We start from the raw sequence: 17,790 nt of genomic DNA, 5'->3' as shown, positions 1-17,790 counted from the left end.
AAACGACTGGGAACTCGGAAAAATACGAGGTCAAATCATGACGTCAGTGTTCCTAAGGTCGGAAAGACTGAAAGACACTGGGAAGAGGTCTGTTTCCTAGTTGCAATTCCGAGTTGGATGACGGTTCAAATCGATTTGCCCAATGGAGTGGAATAGTTTCAAACACGTGGTTTACATGTGTTTAATGCCATTTGCTCTGTTCCAGACATTATTATGAGCCGTTCTCCCCTTAGCAGCCTCATGTGGTATACTACGTTAACTGTTTCATTTAATTTATTTGTTAGAAATCGAATGTGTTATGAGCATTTACTACAAACAGTATGACATTTAGGACCCGTTTTCTATTCGCGCATATTCATGTATTTACGGTCAAAATACTTTCTTTTGCGTACGTCATTGGGGTGGGTAGCGCAGCCAGTCGGAGAGCACAGCAAGCGTGCTAATTGCAAATAAATGAAATTGAAATGGTAGCTATTAATTAAAAAATATCTTTGTTTCTGTCGAGTGCTGACGCAAACTCTCACTCAGTGACTGAACCATATTGAGTTCTTATGGCTGTATGAATCGACAGATATTTTATAAGCTCTTGTTTTTTGTGATTTTTGTTAGGAGCTGCCTACTCATTGTTTTTGTTCCTCTGAGATAGATGGCGTCTATTTCAGTGACGTAGAGTAGCCATCCAACTGTTTTGACAGCTGAGGAAAACAACTATTATGATATGTTATTATTAATTATTAATGTAGATATTACCATGCAATTAAAAAGGGTGTGATTTGCGTTTGATAGTTGATAGTAAGTGGGAATTTCAAGAAATTACAGTTTTTTTTTTTGTTTTACTGATAGAGTTAGCTAGCCTATTCTTGAGGTGACATTGAAATAGTGCAGTTAGGATCTCTGAGGTGTCTACCACAAAACTGGATCAATGAGTTAGCCAGGTAAATTGCCGAACTTATTTTTTTTTTTTTTTTTTTAGATAACCTTGAAATGGGCATGGTCTAATTGACTTAACAACCAAAACACATCTACGTTTTGCTTTTTTAATGAGCCAGAATATCAATAGTTATTTCTGATTGTTTATTGAAGTTAGCTGGCTAACTCATTGAACCTGCTTTGTACTATACCCCTCCGACCATTGAGTTATACAAGAAGCTCTTATATGGCTAGGGAAAACGCCTGTGTCTGTTATTCCTGAAATATTAACTGAGTTTTATTACAGTTCTTTGTGTTTGATCTTCTCTCCTTCTGTCCCCCTACTTTGAGCCTAGGTGTGATGAACTGCCCCAATCTTGTGGGTTTTTAGGAGAAACATCAAACGTGTTGTTTGGGAGCACATAACTACTATGATCAACACAGAGGCAATACGGGAATTTGAAGCCAAAGAAAGAAAATCCAGAAGCAATCTTAAGAAATGCTTAGCTTCCGCATTGTCTGCAGACCTCAACAGGTAATGATTAACACTGTTCATGGACACAGAACCTTAGCCTATTTTCCAGTGAAGCCTAGTAAAAACCCATTCTCATTCACTCTACATAAGGCGTTGTCAGGCAACTGTCAAGAATGCCCTTATTAGTAAAATACTCCCACACTCATTATCCTATCAAGCAAAAAACTAAATTGCAGCCTACAGGGCATTGCGCGGTAACAGAGTGACACTGAGACTCTGATTTTTCACATTAAAAAGTATGTCAAACAAAAACAATGATTGCAAAGTTAAATTCAATGCACAATGATTACTTTTAACAATTTCCACTGAAGATTTTACAAAACGCATTTACCTGACAAATAGTGCAGATTCAAAGTTTGGTAGCAGAATGACAGCACAAACTGTCATTCTGTTACCAAACTTTGTATCTGGAGTCTGTGTCACTGTTACTGTGGAATTGTCCAACTACAACCAGGGTTGGGGCAAATTCCATTTATTGACCCCAACCCTGACTATGCTCCAGATCAACATCACGGTTTCCACTAGATAGCACAGCCACAAAGTCAAAATTGTCTATATAAAAATTCCTGAAAACAAAATTAACGTTTGGGTCTTAATTTAACATTAGGTAGGCATAAGCTAAGCAGTGTGGTTAAGTTTAGGGTCACGGTTAGGTTTAAAATCACATTTTAAGAAGAGACATTTTAGAAATAGGCAAGGTTTATGACTTTGTGGCTGAGGTAACTAGTGACGACCCAACTTCACCCTACTCCCCTGACTAAAACAAACGTTTTCCTCCGACTACCTGGTAGTAATAAGAGCATTAGTACCCCCTGTTGGCAGGTTAGACACAGTGTTGCTCCTGCTGCTCATGATAGTCACACGCAACAAGGGGTTATGGGAAATGGAACGACAAAGGAACATGATTTCCCATTTAACTCCTCGTATCCTGGGTGACCCACTTCCCAGTCACTCTCTGTTTATCTGCCTGAGGGCTGTAAAATGAAATGGCTACAGCAGCAGTAACACCACAGCTCATACATTCAACCCAGTTACTGTCTGCGTCCCAAACTGCACACCTATTCCCTTTATAGTTGCTACTTTTGACCATGACCCATAGGGCTCTGGTCAAAAGTAGTGCACTACAAAGGGAATATGGTGCCATTTGGGGGGGACACGTACAACAGCAGCAGTAGCATACAGTAGGACAGCTCATACATGCCACCCAGCCACTGCCTTCCCTGGGGGCTATAAAATAGCCCAGTTCCAGTAGGCACAGAGGCAGTAGCTACAGTAGTACCACAGTTCTTATGGCCCATTTGGCTTGAGGCTGGCTGATTTCTGGGTCACCCACTTCAGTCACAGCAATGGGAGTTAATAATGGTGGAAAGCGGTACAGGGGCAGGAAGGACCAAGGACTCTGTGCTGCTGAGTTACCCAGATCAAGTCCAGTCAGCTTGATTATATATAGTTAAGCAGGGTTGTAGGGTTTCTACGGTTGCCTATGACCTCCCTACACTACTAACCATTCTATCCCCTTGATGACCCACCTCCCAAATGTACTCCTCTGCCTCCTAAAATGTAAATGTCTTCAATTAAGAAATTAATTGTATCATTGTCTCTATCCTATCCTTGCTCCACTGAAATTATTTTGTGTTGCAATGTGTTTATGTACTGCCAGATGTGAACCACTCCTGTGTTGTGATTTCCCAGGCTGCTGCAGGAGGAGTTAGAGGCAGATGTCAGCCTGTGTACGGTGGGCTCCTGCACCAGCTCCACCCCTCTCCTGGTTCACAGGGCTGTTCTCCTGGCCAGGGCCCCACACATACTGAGGAGGGATGCTCATCCAGACCCCAAGACCATCCAGCTGAACAACTATGACAGCATGGAGCTGAAGCAGTATATCAGGTACACTCAGTCAGAATACATGTTATTGTCTTTACAGTTTCAGTACACTCACCAATCCATCGAAATATAAGTACTAATGCTATTTCTATGGTCCAATCATCCATCTGTAGGCCCTCTATTCTTACTCAAATAGACATCACAGATGCATAAACTATATTTTAATCTAAATCATTTAAGAGAGTGTTTCTATGTAGATAATCTAACTCTGTCAATTAACATGATTGTTAGGTGGTGCTTAGCGTGTAGTTTCTGTACTGTTAAATTACAGCCAGAGGGCGCCATACTCTTTTTATTATTTATTTTTATTTTTTCTCTCCAGACCTTGATGCTGTAAGTCAGCCATACTCGATGCAGACCCAGAACGAGGTCAATACGGACCGCGGGTCCTGACTTTTAAAATAGTCAGAACTCAGTCTTTCAACTTACTGCTGTTTAGAGCTGTAACCGTAGAATGCACAAGGTGCAATTTCAAAAGTTGGTAGCGCATGGGGAGTTTTCCTCTTGTTATGTCATTCACTGACAGACCTTAGAGAGCTATTTCTAACCTGTCATAAATGTCCAGTTGATCAACTAGATAGGTAAATTAGACTAACCAGCTATCTAAATCTTGTAGTTATCATGGCCAGATTAAGTGCTCAGGGGCCTCAACCCCCATGAGGCCCCCTTTTCTTTTTGTCAGGTATTGTAATTTTTTTTTAAATTATGATTATTTCTTTTTTTACCTTTTTAACTAGGCACGTCAGTTAAGAACAAATTCTTATTTTCAATGACGGCCTAGGAACAGTGGGTTAACTGCCTTGTTCAGGAGCACAATGACAGATTTTTACCTTGTCAGCTCAGGGATTCGATCTTGCAACCTTTCAGTTACATTTACATTTTAGTCATTTAGCAGACGCTCTTATCCAGAGCGACTTACAGTAGTGAATGCATACATTTCATACATTTTTTTTTTTTTCTTCTCCCCGTACTGGTCCCCCGTGGGAATCGAGTCCAACGCTCTGACCACTAGGTTATCTGCCACCCTAATGTGTAGAATTGCAGAAAATTAAGTTAAAATGGCAACATTTTCTCTCCGCCAACAGAGTGTGTGAACAGTTTGGGGTCACAGGGGTTGTGAAGTGGAGGTTTGTTACTACGCTGGTAAATGCAATATCCATCCGGAACTTTGCCACATAGGAAATGTGTGACCGGACCTTCTCAAATAGTAGTTGAGTACTCCTGCTGTATGTATTTTGTCAAGCAGATTATTAATAGAACGGTGTAATCTGATTACGAAGGCATTGTGAGATTATCTGATCATGTTAGTACTAATAGCATCCATCTGTAATATCAACATCAGGGTATGGATCCAGTGATACTCTCCATTAGGAATACTGTAGACTAGAGTCAGATCTGGCCCCAGCAGCAGCAGTATGGTCTATTGAGAGAGTACAACCAGCCTTTGATCTAATGCATTATGCTGCTAGCTCATTAGCAGGGTATTAATCAGGCCTTCAGAGCAGAACATGTTGTGCCATGATGATGACTCTGGAATACTGTATATGTGGACACAAACAGAGTTTGTGTATGTGTGAGAGCTCTTGGATTGGGACAATTCACTCTTAATTTACCACATATTTGTTCTGTTCATAACCATACCAATGTGTATGCTTGCAAGTCTTCTTTACTGGTAAACATGTCTCATTTAACTTATGTATCTGCCTGTGCCACAATATCCATGAAAAGACTGTGTTAAATTGAGTTAATCTCTACAGGATCGCCCCCCCCTCTGCGGGACGGTTGAGCTAACGTAGGCTAATGTGATTAGCATGAGGTTGTAAGTAACAAAAATATTCCCAGGACATAGACATATCTGATATGGGCAGAAAGCTTAAATTCTTGTTAATCTAACTGCACTGTCCAATTTACAGTAGCTATTACAGTGAAATAATACCATGCTATTGTTTGAGGAGAGTGCACAATTATGAACTTGAAAATGTATTAATAAACCAATTAGGCACATTTGTGAAATCTTGATAAAACATTTTGAACAGATATGCAATGGTTCATTGGATCAGTCTAAAACATGGACATACACTGCTGCCATCTAGTGGCCAACATCTAAATTGCGCCTGGGCTGGAATAATACACTATGGCCTTCATTTCCATTTCAAAGATGGTACAAAAAGAAGAAAAAAAGCATGTTTTTCTTTGTATTATCTTTTACTAGAGCTAATGTGTTATATTGTCCTATATTAATTTCACATTTCCACAAACTTCAAAGTGTTTATTTTCAAATGGTATCAAGAATATGCATATCCTTGCTTTGGGTCCTGAGCTACAGGCAGTTAGATTTGGGTATGTAATTTATTAATCCACTACATTTATCAAAGATCATCATTCCTGTCTATCTTCATCCTTCATTGAGAACCTCTTAGTACCAGTCTTACTGTATCATCAGCAGCAGATATACACCCAGGGTCCAGTTTATTAGGTACACCACCCCGTTCATGAAGATGGATCACTCCTACAGACAGTGAGTCCCGTGGCCGTGGCTTGCTATATAAAGCAGGCAGACAGGCATCGGAATTCAGTTAATGTTTGTTTGAGCGTTAGAATGAGCAAAACGAGTGACCTAAGGGACTTTGAGTGCTATATGATCATCAGTGCCAGGCGCACCGGATCCAGTATCTCAGAAACTGCCACCCTCCTGGGCTTTTCACACACAACAGTGTCTAGGGTTTACCGAGAATGGTGCGAAAAAGGAAAAAACATCCAGTCAACGGCAGTCCTGTGGGCGAATAACAGCTCGTTGATGAAAGAGGTCAAAGGAGAATGGCAAGAATCGTGCAAGCTAACAGGTGGGCCACAAACACACAAATCACAGCGCAGTACTTATTTATTTAGTACAACAATGGTGTGCCAAACAGCATCTTGGAACTCACAACTCGTCAATCCTCGTCACGGCTGGGATATTACAGCAGACGACCACACCGGGTTCCACTCCTATCAGCTAAAAATGAGAAGCTATTCCAGTCGGCATGCAATCACCAACACTGGACAGTTGAGCAGTGGAAAAAACATTGCCTGGTCCGACCAAATCCAGGTTCCTGTTGTGTCATGCTGATGGCAGAGTCCTACCTGCTGTCAACGGTACAGGCTGGTGGTGTACTGGTGTGGGGAATGTTTTCCTGGCACACGTTAGGTCCAATTGAGCAACAATTGAATGCAACAGCGTATCTGAACATTGTTGCTGACCAAACCCAATAGAACATTTTTGGGATGAGATGGAACAGGCTGTTCGTACCGCCGTCCAATCTGTAGCAATTGTGTGAAGGCTTCGCATCAGCATGGACAACATCCCTGTGGAACGTTTACGACACCTTGTAGAATGCCCCAAATAATTCCGGCTGTTCTGGAAGCAAAGGGAGGTCCGACCCGGTACTAGATGGGTGTATCTAATAAACGGACCACTGTGTGTGTATATTCAAACAGAACCGGTGTTTTGGTCTCATCAGGCGCAGAAGAATCAGTTCAACTGCAGTGAGGTGAGCGAACAGGCCCTGGGGTGCAGTGTGCTAGCTAACAAGCAGTGGGCTGCGGTGTGCTAGCTAACAGGCACTGGGATGCAGGATGCTAGCTATCAGGCACTGGGCTGGGCTGCAGTGTGCTAGCTAACAGGCACTGGGCTGGGCTGCAGTGTGCTAGCTAACAGGCACTGGGCTGGGCTGCAGTGTGCTAGCTAACAGGCACTGGGCTGGGCTGCAGTGTGCTAGCTAACAGGCACTGGGCTGGGCTGCAGTGTGCTAGCTAACAGGCACTGGGCTGGGCTGCAGTGTGCTAGCTAACAGGCACTGGGCTGGGCTGCAGTGTGCTAGCTAACAGGCACTGGGCTGGGGTGCAGTGTGCTAGTTTACAGGCACTGGGCTGGGGTGCAGTGTGCTAGTTTACAGGCACTGGGGCTCTAGCAGCAGTCAGAATCACTGCACTGTGCTCCTCTCGCGCACCTCTGTGTTCTGGAACATTACACCCTGTGCGTCAGTGTCTCCTTGTAGCTCAGAGCAATGATGACTGACTGTAGTATTCCTCAGAATGTATACAAAGGCTCTAACCTAGGCATTTGTTACCATTCTAATCCTAGGTGTTATAGAGGGGATGGGATAAAGCTGAACACACATTTCCTCTTGGACATTGGACAATAAAGTAATCTTCTTCCTTTTATTCTGTTTCTACTAATCTTAGGCGAATGTACACAGCAGATCAACGCATGGGCTTGGCTGGAGAAGGACTCCCTGAGGACTTGGAGTCGCCTACTATTGTCCTCAATGGTCCCGATGCCGATCTCCACACTGACTCAGGTAAACAGATTAACAGTGTGTGCGTCCAAAATGGCTTCCTATTCCCTATATAGTGCACTACTTTTGACCAAAGCCTTATGGGTCCCTAGGTCCATGAGACTCAAAATGATCTGACTTAAAGGGACATTTAAAAAAAATTGTCCTTCATATTCATCATCTCCAGCACCACCCCAACATCAACATACAGTATGTGAAAATGGCTTGTTTCTATGTTTTGTGGGGGAAAGAATTGAGGAAGTTAAGTGTTTCTAATGACATCATCAGTGTGCATTATGTGATTTTTAACCAAATATGAGTAGGGATTGCCTACTAATTGGTTAATGATATCATTGGAAACAGTTATCTTCCTTTACAACAAAACATAGAAAAGCGCCATTTTCACATATGTTGATGTTGTGGTGGTGCTGGAGATGATGAATATGAAGTTGAAAAAGGGTGACATTTCCCTTTAACCCTTAATCGCATTTAGTAACTTGTTGTTGCTACTGGTAATAACAGCCCAGTGCAGATAAGGCAACACAGCTTCATTGACCTTTTTAGGTAAACACTAACGCTACTCGTTCTGCGTGTTTATTCAGTTTGGCTTTGTTCTCTGTCTGGGCACACACACACAAACACACTTTGCGTCTGGTCCAACGGATGGAGTGCACGGTCCTTCTAGTCAGATCTGCCCAGGCCAAAGGACCAGGTTTTTTGCACATACATTCTCTTGTCTTATTATTACCCTCCATTCCTATCCCCCTCAGATAATGCTGTGGTTGTGGAGCCAGCCTCTGGTCTTGGAGCAGACCTGTTGGATCTCTACCAGAGAGGAGAAGGATCTGACATCAGCATCCAAGTAGGGGAGCAGGTCTTCTCCTGTCACAGGTAATCAATCAGCCAATTCAATGTATGAAGTCCTTTTTGCATCAGCAGTGGTCACAAAGGGATTTAGTGTAACTTGGCCTAGACACCACAGAGCAAACAGAAGCACAGTGGCCAGGAAAAAACTCCCAAGAAGGAAGAAACCTAGTAGCATAATAAGGTCTAAAGGTCAATCAATATTTGTGTAGGAGATTGACTATGATTGTTTTGTTTTTATCTCCTACACAAAACCCCGCCTGGGACTTATCAAACCTCTGTACATCTCAATTGCTCTTCTATCTATGCATAATTTCATGCAGCTCAGTAGGTTGTAGGTGGCGTTAGTAGGTGTATTATTTTCACAAAGCAGTTATAGTTCATAACACCAGGCCTACATATAGTTCAATCGAGTAAAGGCTTAACTCCATGAAAACAGAGACAGAATACAATATGTAATTTTATTGAATAGTTTGGGGTAGGCCTTGTCCCCCACCCCACAAGGTTTGAGTTGACATACTCCGCTAGATTCATGCTCATATGTTGAAGGAAAGGATAGTGATTATTGCACGAGTAAGCCCATAGGTTAATCAGCGAGCGTGGTGGAATTGCCTTAGTGTGTCATGCTCATAGGCTGAAGTTAATAGGTGACTGACATTCCGCGCACTTGCTTATAGTAAAGGAGGAGGAAAGACGTGACGCTATGCTGATGAGGTAACATAAACACTAACATGGATACCTGCTATGCTAATGAGGTAACATTATAAACATTACCCTATAAATACCGGCTATACTGATGAGGTAACATTATAGACACTACCTTTATAAATACCTGCTATGCTGATGAGGTAACATTATAAACACTACCTTATCAATACCTGCTTTGCTGATGAGTGAGATGGGAAGCGATGTGAATTATTTAAGCAGTAAGGCCAGAAGGGTGTGGTATATGGCCAATATACCTCGTCTAAGGGCTGTTCTTAGGCAACAACAGCTGATGCGTGATCACTAATATTAAGGAAGTCTCAAGGTTTTGCTCGCCTGAGGTAGAGTGCCTCATGATAGGCTGTACAGTAGATTATACTATTTACCTTAAGAGTTTTCATCTATATTATTCGGAGCTGTCTAGTTACTACCACAAACTGATGCAGGCTCTAAGACCGTACTCAACGAGCTGTAATAAGGCCATAAGCAAACAAAATAATGCTCACCCAGAAGTGGCTCTCCTGGTGGCCGGGGACTTTAATGCAGGAAAACTTAAATCTATTTTGCCTCATTTCTACCAGCATGTCATGTGCAACCAGAGGGGGAAAAAAAGAGACCACTTTTACTGCACACATAGAGACGCATACAAAGCTCTCCCTCGCCCTCCATTTAGAAATCTGACCCTAATTCTATCCTCCTGATTCCTGCTTACAAGCAAAAACCCAAGTAGGAAGTACCTGTTCAATATGGAAGTGGTCTGATGACGCAGATACTAAGCTAAAGGACGGTTTTGCTAGCACAGACTGGAATATGATCCGGGATTCATCCAATGGCATTGAGGAGTATACCACATCAGTCACCGGCTTCATTAATAATTGTATCGACAACGTTGTCCCCACTTTGACTGTACGTACATATCCCAACCAGAAGCAATGGATTACAGGCAATATCTACACTGAGCTAAAGGCTCGAGCTGCCGCTTTCATGGAACGGGCCACTAATCCAGACGCTTATAAGAAATCCTGCTATGCCCTCCAAAGAACCATCAAACAGGCAAAGCGTCAATACAGGACAAAGATTGAATCCTACTACACCGGCTCTGAAGCTCGTCGCATGTGGCAGGGTTGCAAACTATCACGAATTACAAAGGAAAACCCAGCCGTGAGCTGCCCAGTGACACAAGCCTATCAGATGAGCAAAATGTCTTCTATGCCCGCTTTGAGGCAAGCAATACTGAATCATGCATGGGAGCACCAGCTGTTCCGGACGACTGTGTGATCATGCTCTCCGTCGCCGATGTGAGTAAGACCTTTAAACAGGCTAACATTCACAAGGCTCGCCCCGTGAATTACCAGGCTCGCCCCGGATTACCAGGACGCGTACTCAGAGCATGCGCTCACCAACTGGCAAGTGTCTTCACTGACATTTTCAACTTCTCCCTGACCGAGTCTGTAATACCTAAACTCAGCAAAAAAAGATACGTCCTCTCACTGTCAACTGCATTTATTTTCAGCAAACTTAACATGTGTAAATATTTGTATGAATATAACAAGATTCAACAACTGAGACATAAACTGAACCAGTTCCTCAGACATGTGACTAACAGAAATGGAATAATGTTTCCCTGAACAAAGGGGGGGTCAAAATCAAAATTAACAGTCAGTATCTGGTGTGGCCACCGGCTGCATTAAGTACTGCAGTGCATCTCCTCCTCATGGACTGCACCAGATTTGCCAGTTCTTGCTGTGAGATGTTACCCCACTCTTCCACCAAGGCAACTGCAAGTTCCCGGACATTTCTGGGGGGAATGGCCCTAGCCCTCACCCTCCGATCCAACAGGTCCCAGACGTGCTCAATGGGATTGAGATCTGGGCGCTTCGCTGGCCATGGCAGAACACTGACATTCCTGTCTTGCAGAAAATCACGCCTCAGAACGAGCAGTATGGCTGGTGGCATTGTCATGTTGGAGGGTCATGTCAGGATGAGCCTGCAGGAAGGGTACCACATGAGGGAGGAGGATGTCTTCCCTGTAATGCACAGCGTTAAAAAAATGACAACAAGCTCAGTCCGATGATGCTGTGACACACCGGCCCAGACCATGACGGACCTTCCACCTCCAAATCGATCCCGCTCCAGAGTACAGGCCTCGGCGTAAGGCTCATTCTATCGACGTTAAACGCGAATCCGACCATCATCCCTGGTGAGCCAAAACCGCGACTCGTTAGTGGAGAGCACTTTTTGCCATTCCTCTCTGGTCCAGTGACGATGGGTTTGTGCCCATAGGCGACGTTGTTGCTGGTGATGTCTGGTGAGGACCTGCCCTATAACGGGCATACAAGCCCTCAGTCCAGCCTGTCTCAGCCTATTGCAGACAGTTTGAGCACTGATGGAGGTTGTTGCCATCCTGTACCTGTCCCGCAGGTGTGTTGTTCGGATGTACCGATCCTGTGCATGTGTTGTTACCCGTGGTCTGCCTCTGCGAGGATGATCAGCTGTCCATCCTGTCTCACTGTAGCGCTGTCTTAGGTGTCTCATAGTACGGACATTGCAATTTATTGCCCTGGCCACATCTGCAGTCCTCATGCCTCCTTGCAGCATGCCTAAGGCACATTCACACAGATGAGCAGGGATCCTGGGCATCTTTCTTTTGGTGTTTTTCAGAGTCAGTAGAAAGGCCTCTTTAGTGTCCTAAGTTTTCATAACTGTGACCTTAATTGCATACCGTCTGTAAGCTGTTAGTGTCTTAACGACCGTTCCACAGGTGCATGTTCATTAATTGTTTATGGTTCATTGAACAAGCATGGGAAAGTGTTTAAAACCTTTACAATGAAGATCTGTGAAGTTATTTGGATTTTTACGAATTATCTTTGAAAGACAGGGTCCTGAAAAAGGGACGTTTTTTTTGTTGTTGCTGAGTTTACGTTTCAATCAGACCACCATAGTCCCTGTGCCCAAGAATGCCAAGGTAACCTGCCTAAATGACTACCACCCTGTAGCACTCACGTCTGTAGCCATGAAGTGCTTTGAAAAGCTGGTCATGGCTCACATCAACACCATCATCCCAGAAACCATAGACCCACTACAATTTGCGTACCGCCCCAACAGATCCAAGGATGACACAATCTCCATTGCACTCCGTACTGCCCTTTCCCACCTGGACAAAAGGAACACCTACGTGAGAATGCTGTTTGTTGACTACAGCTCAGCATTCAACACCATACTGCCCTCAAAGCTCATCACTAAGCTAAGGACCCTGGGACTAAACACCTGCATCTAAGAGTAGGTAACAAAACATCTGCCACGCTGATCCTCAACACGGGCTCCTCAGGGGTGCAGGCTTAGTCCCCTCCTGTACTCCCTGTTCACCCACGACCGTGTGGCAACACACAACTCCAACCACATACATTTTTCAGACGACACAACGGTGGTATGCCTGATCACTGACAACGATGAGACAGTCTACAGGGAGGAGGTCAGAGACCTGGCAGTGTGGTGCCAGGACAACAACCTCTCCCTCAACGTGAGCAAGACAAAGGAGCAGATCGTGGACTACAGGAAAAGGAGGGCCGATCACGCCCCCATTCACATCGACAGGCTGTTGTGGAGAGGGTTGAGAGCTTCAAGTTCCTTGGCGTACACATCACCAAACAACATATAATGGTCCAAACACACCAAGATAGTCGTGAAGAGGGCACGACAACACCTATTCCCCCTCAGGAGACTGAAAAGATTTGGCATGGGTCCTCAGATCCTCAAAAATATACTGCTGCAGCATCGAGAGCATCCTGACTGGTTGCATCACTGCCTGGTGTGGCAACTGCTCGGCATCCAACCGCAAGGCGCTACAGAGGGTAGTGCGTATGACCCAGCACTTCACTGGGGCCAAGCTTACTGCCATCCAAGACCTCTATAACAGACGGTGTCAGAGGAAAGCCCTAAAAATTGTCAAAGACTCCAGCCACACTAGTTATAGACTGTTCTTTATGCTTCCGCACGGCAAGCGGTACCGGAGCTCCAAGTCTAGGTCCCAAAGGCTCCTTAACATCTTCTACCCCCAAGCCATTAGACTGCTAAACAGTTAATAAATTGGCTGCCCGGACTATTTGCATTGACCCTCTTTTTTTTATACCGCTGCTACTCGCTGTTTATTATCTACGCATAGTCACTTTACCACGACCTACAGTTGAAGTCGGAAATGTACATACACCTTAGCCAAATACATTTAAACTCAGTTTTTCACAATTCCTGACATTTAATCGTAGTAACAATTCCCTGTGTTAGGTCAGTTAGGATCACCACTTTATTTTAAGAATGTGAAATGTCAGAATAATAGTAGAGAGAGCGATTTATTTCAGCTTTCATTTCTTTCATCACATTCCCAGTGGGTCAGATGTTTACATGCACTCAATTAGTATTTGGTAGCATTGCCTTTTAAATTGTTTAACTTGGGTCAAACGTTTCGGGTAGCCTTCCACAAGCTTGCCACAATAAGTTGGGTGAATTTTGGCCCATTCCTCCTGACAGAGCTGGTGTAACTGATTCAGGTTTGTAGGCCTCCTTGCGTGTACACGCTTTTTCAGTTCTGCCAGAAAAGTTGGGATTGAGGTCAGGGCTTTGTGATGGCCACTCTAATACCTTGACTTTGTTGTCCTTAAGCCATTTTGCCACAACTTTGGAAGTATGCTTGTGGTTATTGTCCATTTGGAAGACCCATTTGCGACCAAACTTTAACTTCCTGACTGATGTCTTGAGATGTTGCTTCAATATATCCACATAATTTCCCTACCTCATGATGCCATCTATTTTGTGAAGTGCACCAGTTCCTCCTGCAGCAAAGCACCCCCACAACATGATGCTGCCACCCCCGTGCTTCACGGTTGGGATGGTGTTCTTCGGCTTGCAAGCCTCCCCCTTTTTCCTCCAAACATAACATTGGTCATTATGGCCAAACAGTTCAATTTTTGTTTCATCAGACCAGAGGATATTTCTCCGAAAAGTACTATCTTTGTCCCCATGTGCAGTTGCAAACCGTAGTCTGGCTTTTTTATGGCGGTTTTGGAGCAGTGGCTTCTTCCTTGCTGAGCGGCTTTTCAGGTTATGTCGATATAGGACTCGTTTTACTGTGGATATAGATACCTTTGTACCCGTTATGACGGCAATTTCTTTCTGAGGTCTTGGCTGACTTCTTTTGATTTTCCCATGATGTCAAGCAAAGAGGCACTGAGTTTGAAGGTAGGCCTTGAAATGCATCCACAGGTACATCTCCAATTCACTCAAATTATGTCAATTAGCCTATCAGAAGCTTCTAAAGCCATGACATCATTTCTGGAATTTTCCAAGCTGTTTAAAGGCAAAGTCAGCTTAGTGTACAGTTGAAGTCGGAAGTTGACATACGCTAATATGGGAGTCATTATAACTCGTTTTTCAACCACTCCACAAATTTCTTGTTAACAAACTATAGTTTTGGCAAGTCTGTTAGGACACCTACTTTGTGCGTGACACAAGTCATTTTTCCAATAATTGTTTACAGACAGATTATTTCACTTATAATTCACTCTATCACAATTCCAGTGGGTCAGAAGTTTACATACACTAAGTTGACTGTGCCTTTAAACAGCTTGGGAAATTCCAGAAAAGTATGTCATGGCTTTAGAAGCTTGTGATAGTCTAATTGACATCATTTGAGTCAATTGGAGGTGTACCTGTGGATGTATTTCAAGGCCTACCTTCAAACTCAGTGCCTCTTTGCTTAACCTCACTAGGGTAGGGGGCAGCATTCGGAATTTTGGATGAAAAGCGTGCCCAAAGTAAACTGCATGCTACTCAGGTCCAGAAGCTAGGATATTCATATAATTGGTCGATTTGGATAGAAAACACTCTAAAGTTTCCAAAAGTCAGCCAAGACCTAAAAGAAAATTGGTAGACCTCCTTAAGTCTGGTTCATCCTTGGGAGCAATTTCCAAATGCCTGAAGGTACCATGTTCATCTGTACAAACAATAGTACGCAAGTATAAACACCATGGGACCACGCAGCTGTCATACCGCTCAGGAATCATGAGGTAGGGAAATTATGTAGATAAATTGAAGCAACATCTCAAGACATCAGTCAGGAAGTTAAAGCTTGGTTTCAAATGGGTCTTCCAAATGGACATTAACCACAAGCATACTTCCAAAGTTGTGGCAAAATGGCTTAAGGACAACAAAGTCAAGGTATTGGAGTGGCCATCACAAAGCCCTGACCTCAATCCTATAGAACATTTGTGGGCAGAACTGAAAAAGAGTGTGTGAGCAAGGAGGCCTACAAACCTGACTCAGTTACACCAACTCTGTCAGGAGGAATGGGCCAAAATTCACCCAACTTATTGTGGGTAGCTTGTGGAAGGCTACCCGAAACGTTTGACCCAAGTTAAACTCTTTAAAGGCAATGCTACCAAATACTAATTGAGTGTATGTAAACTTCTGACCCACTGGGAATGTGATGAAAGAAGTAAAAGCTGAAATAAATCATTCTCTCTACTATTATTCTGACATTTCACATTCTTAAAATAAAGTGGTGATCCTCACTGACCTTAGGCAGGGAATTTTTACTTGGATTAAATGTTAGGAATTGTGTGAAACTGAGTTTAAATGTATTTGGCTAAGGTGTGTGTGTGAAACTTCCGACTTCAACTGTATGTAACTTCTGACCCACTGGAATTGCGATACAGTGAATTATAAGTGAAATAAACTGTCTGTAAACAATTGTTGGAAAAATTGCTTGAAATGCTCAAAGTAGATGTCGAACCAACTTGCCAAAACTATAGTTTGGTAACAAGACATTTTTGCAGTGGTTGAAAAACTAGTTTTAATGACTCCCACCTAAGTGTATGTAAACTTCCGACTTCAACTGTATATGTACATATTACCTCGACTAACATGTACAACCACACATTTACTCGGTACCTCCCGTATATAGCCTCGTTATTGTTATTTTATTGGGGTACTTATTTTCTTAATTTATTATTATATGAAATATTTTCTGCATTGTTGGTTAAGGGCTTGTAAGTAAGCATTTCAAGGTAAGGTCTACATACGCCTGTTGTATTCAGTGCATGTGACAAATTTAAAATGTGATTTGATTTGGTATGGATATTCCACAGCTGTCAGCCAATCAGCATTCGGGGCTCAAACCACCCATTTTGTAACCTGGGTGGTTCGAGCCCTGAATGCTGATTGGCTGACAGCCATGGTATATCAGACTATACCACAGGTATGACAACTTTTATTTACAAGTTTTGTTTGAGCTGCTTTTGAAAGTTAAAGTCCAGTTGAAAACAGTAGTTAGATTGTTGAGTTCAATTTTCATAGTTAGCTAAGCTACTAAGTCTGTTTATTTGGTTACCATAACAACTACTGTAGCTATCTAGTAAACTTGCTAGCTACTTCATTGGATGTTGAACATATTTCTACCTGCAAATGTGTTCAATTATAGCCATGGTATACAAGGGATAATCAACTCGGGGCTCTATGCGATCTCTGTAAAATAATGCAACTCCGTGAAAGGTCAGTTCCACGCGTTAATTATTTTCCATAAAAATAACAGACCCTCATTTATTACCCCTTACTCACTAGATAAATGAAGGGACGATCCATTCAGACGAGCATTACTGATTGAACTTTCGTTACTACATTAACATTCTCTGGCATTTGATAGACTTCCCTGATGCTCAAACTTGATTGATTGTTGGGCAGTTCCTCATGTAATAGTGATACACATGCAAGGCTGTTTGGAAGTGGAATGAGTACAGATACTGCTAATGATCTGCTGATACATACCGATGCGCTTCTTGTACATGAAAAGTTTGATAATAGCTACTTATCTTGTGTATTTTTTTTTTTATGTATTTGTGTGTCACATGAAATCATGTTATAACAGTGTTATGCATTTGCATACAGACGTCACCTTGAAGGGATATTTGCATAGATTGGTTATCATTTTGGCATGCAATTTGAACAGTTGGATTTCAGGCACAAATAAATTGTCATGATTATACAATGACCTTTGAATCAAACATCAACCTGAAAAAGCCCCCCAGACCAGCATTTAAACCAATAATGTGCACCAAACACAACCATCTGTCTCTGTGTCCAAAAATGTTGCTTGATTTATCTTCATGTTTCTGTTATCATTCATTGATAAAAAAAAAAAAGTAAGCTGTACAACACAATCACAGTTCTCAAGGCCAGAGGGTTTCACCAAGCCGTTACGCTGTGGTGAGGTCATTCAGTGGTGCAGAGGTAGTGCTAGTAGTAAACATGGAGACAGGTTTCTCCCTCCCTGCCTGTGCTCAGGGGATCTACCCAGACAGACACAGTGTAATGCAGCTCCTCTCCAGATGAAAGCGGGAAAACCTTTTTTGGTGTTTTTCTAGCATTCCATGCCGTGTGAGCCTTGACTGCAGTGCAACACTGCTGAATCTGATTAGTATGGTAGCCCAGTGGTGCCTGCCTGCCTTCCGCAGTTCTCTCTCGCTCCCTTCTTCTCTCGATGCCACTCCACTGGGGCTGAGCTGTGATCTACCAATCACTTTCATCCAT

General features: G+C 43.0%; 1 protein-coding gene across 4 annotated transcripts in view; it reads left to right on the top strand.

Annotated features, from left to right (window-relative positions):
- The first annotated feature begins 188 nt into the window (after positions 1 to 188).
- btbd8 (BTB domain containing 8) overlaps positions 189 to 17,790 on the top strand; it is a 52,750-nt gene continuing 35,148 nt past the window's right edge. For 2 of the 4 annotated variants that reach the window (XM_014169105.3, XM_014169101.3), the window contains exons 1-5: positions 189 to 467; positions 1,266 to 1,444; positions 3,137 to 3,331; positions 7,553 to 7,668; positions 8,415 to 8,535. In XM_014169105.3, the coding sequence (XP_014024580.1) occupies positions 1,341 to 1,444; positions 3,137 to 3,331; positions 7,553 to 7,668; positions 8,415 to 8,535 (536 nt within the window). In that variant the 5' untranslated portion in view covers positions 189 to 467; positions 1,266 to 1,340. Of the gene's footprint in view, positions 468 to 505; positions 936 to 1,260; positions 1,445 to 3,136; positions 3,332 to 7,552; positions 7,669 to 8,414; positions 8,536 to 17,790 lie in introns of those variants that run through there. The other 2 variants (XM_014169102.3, XM_014169103.3) reach the window with 2 other exon arrangements.

The sequence above is a fragment of the Salmo salar genome, chromosome 23 (genome assembly GCF_965601325.2).
Source record: "Salmo salar chromosome 23, fSalSal1, whole genome shotgun sequence".
NCBI lineage: Eukaryota > Metazoa > Chordata > Actinopteri > Salmoniformes > Salmonidae > Salmo > Salmo salar.
This window is presented reverse-complemented; position numbering and strand designations above follow the sequence as displayed.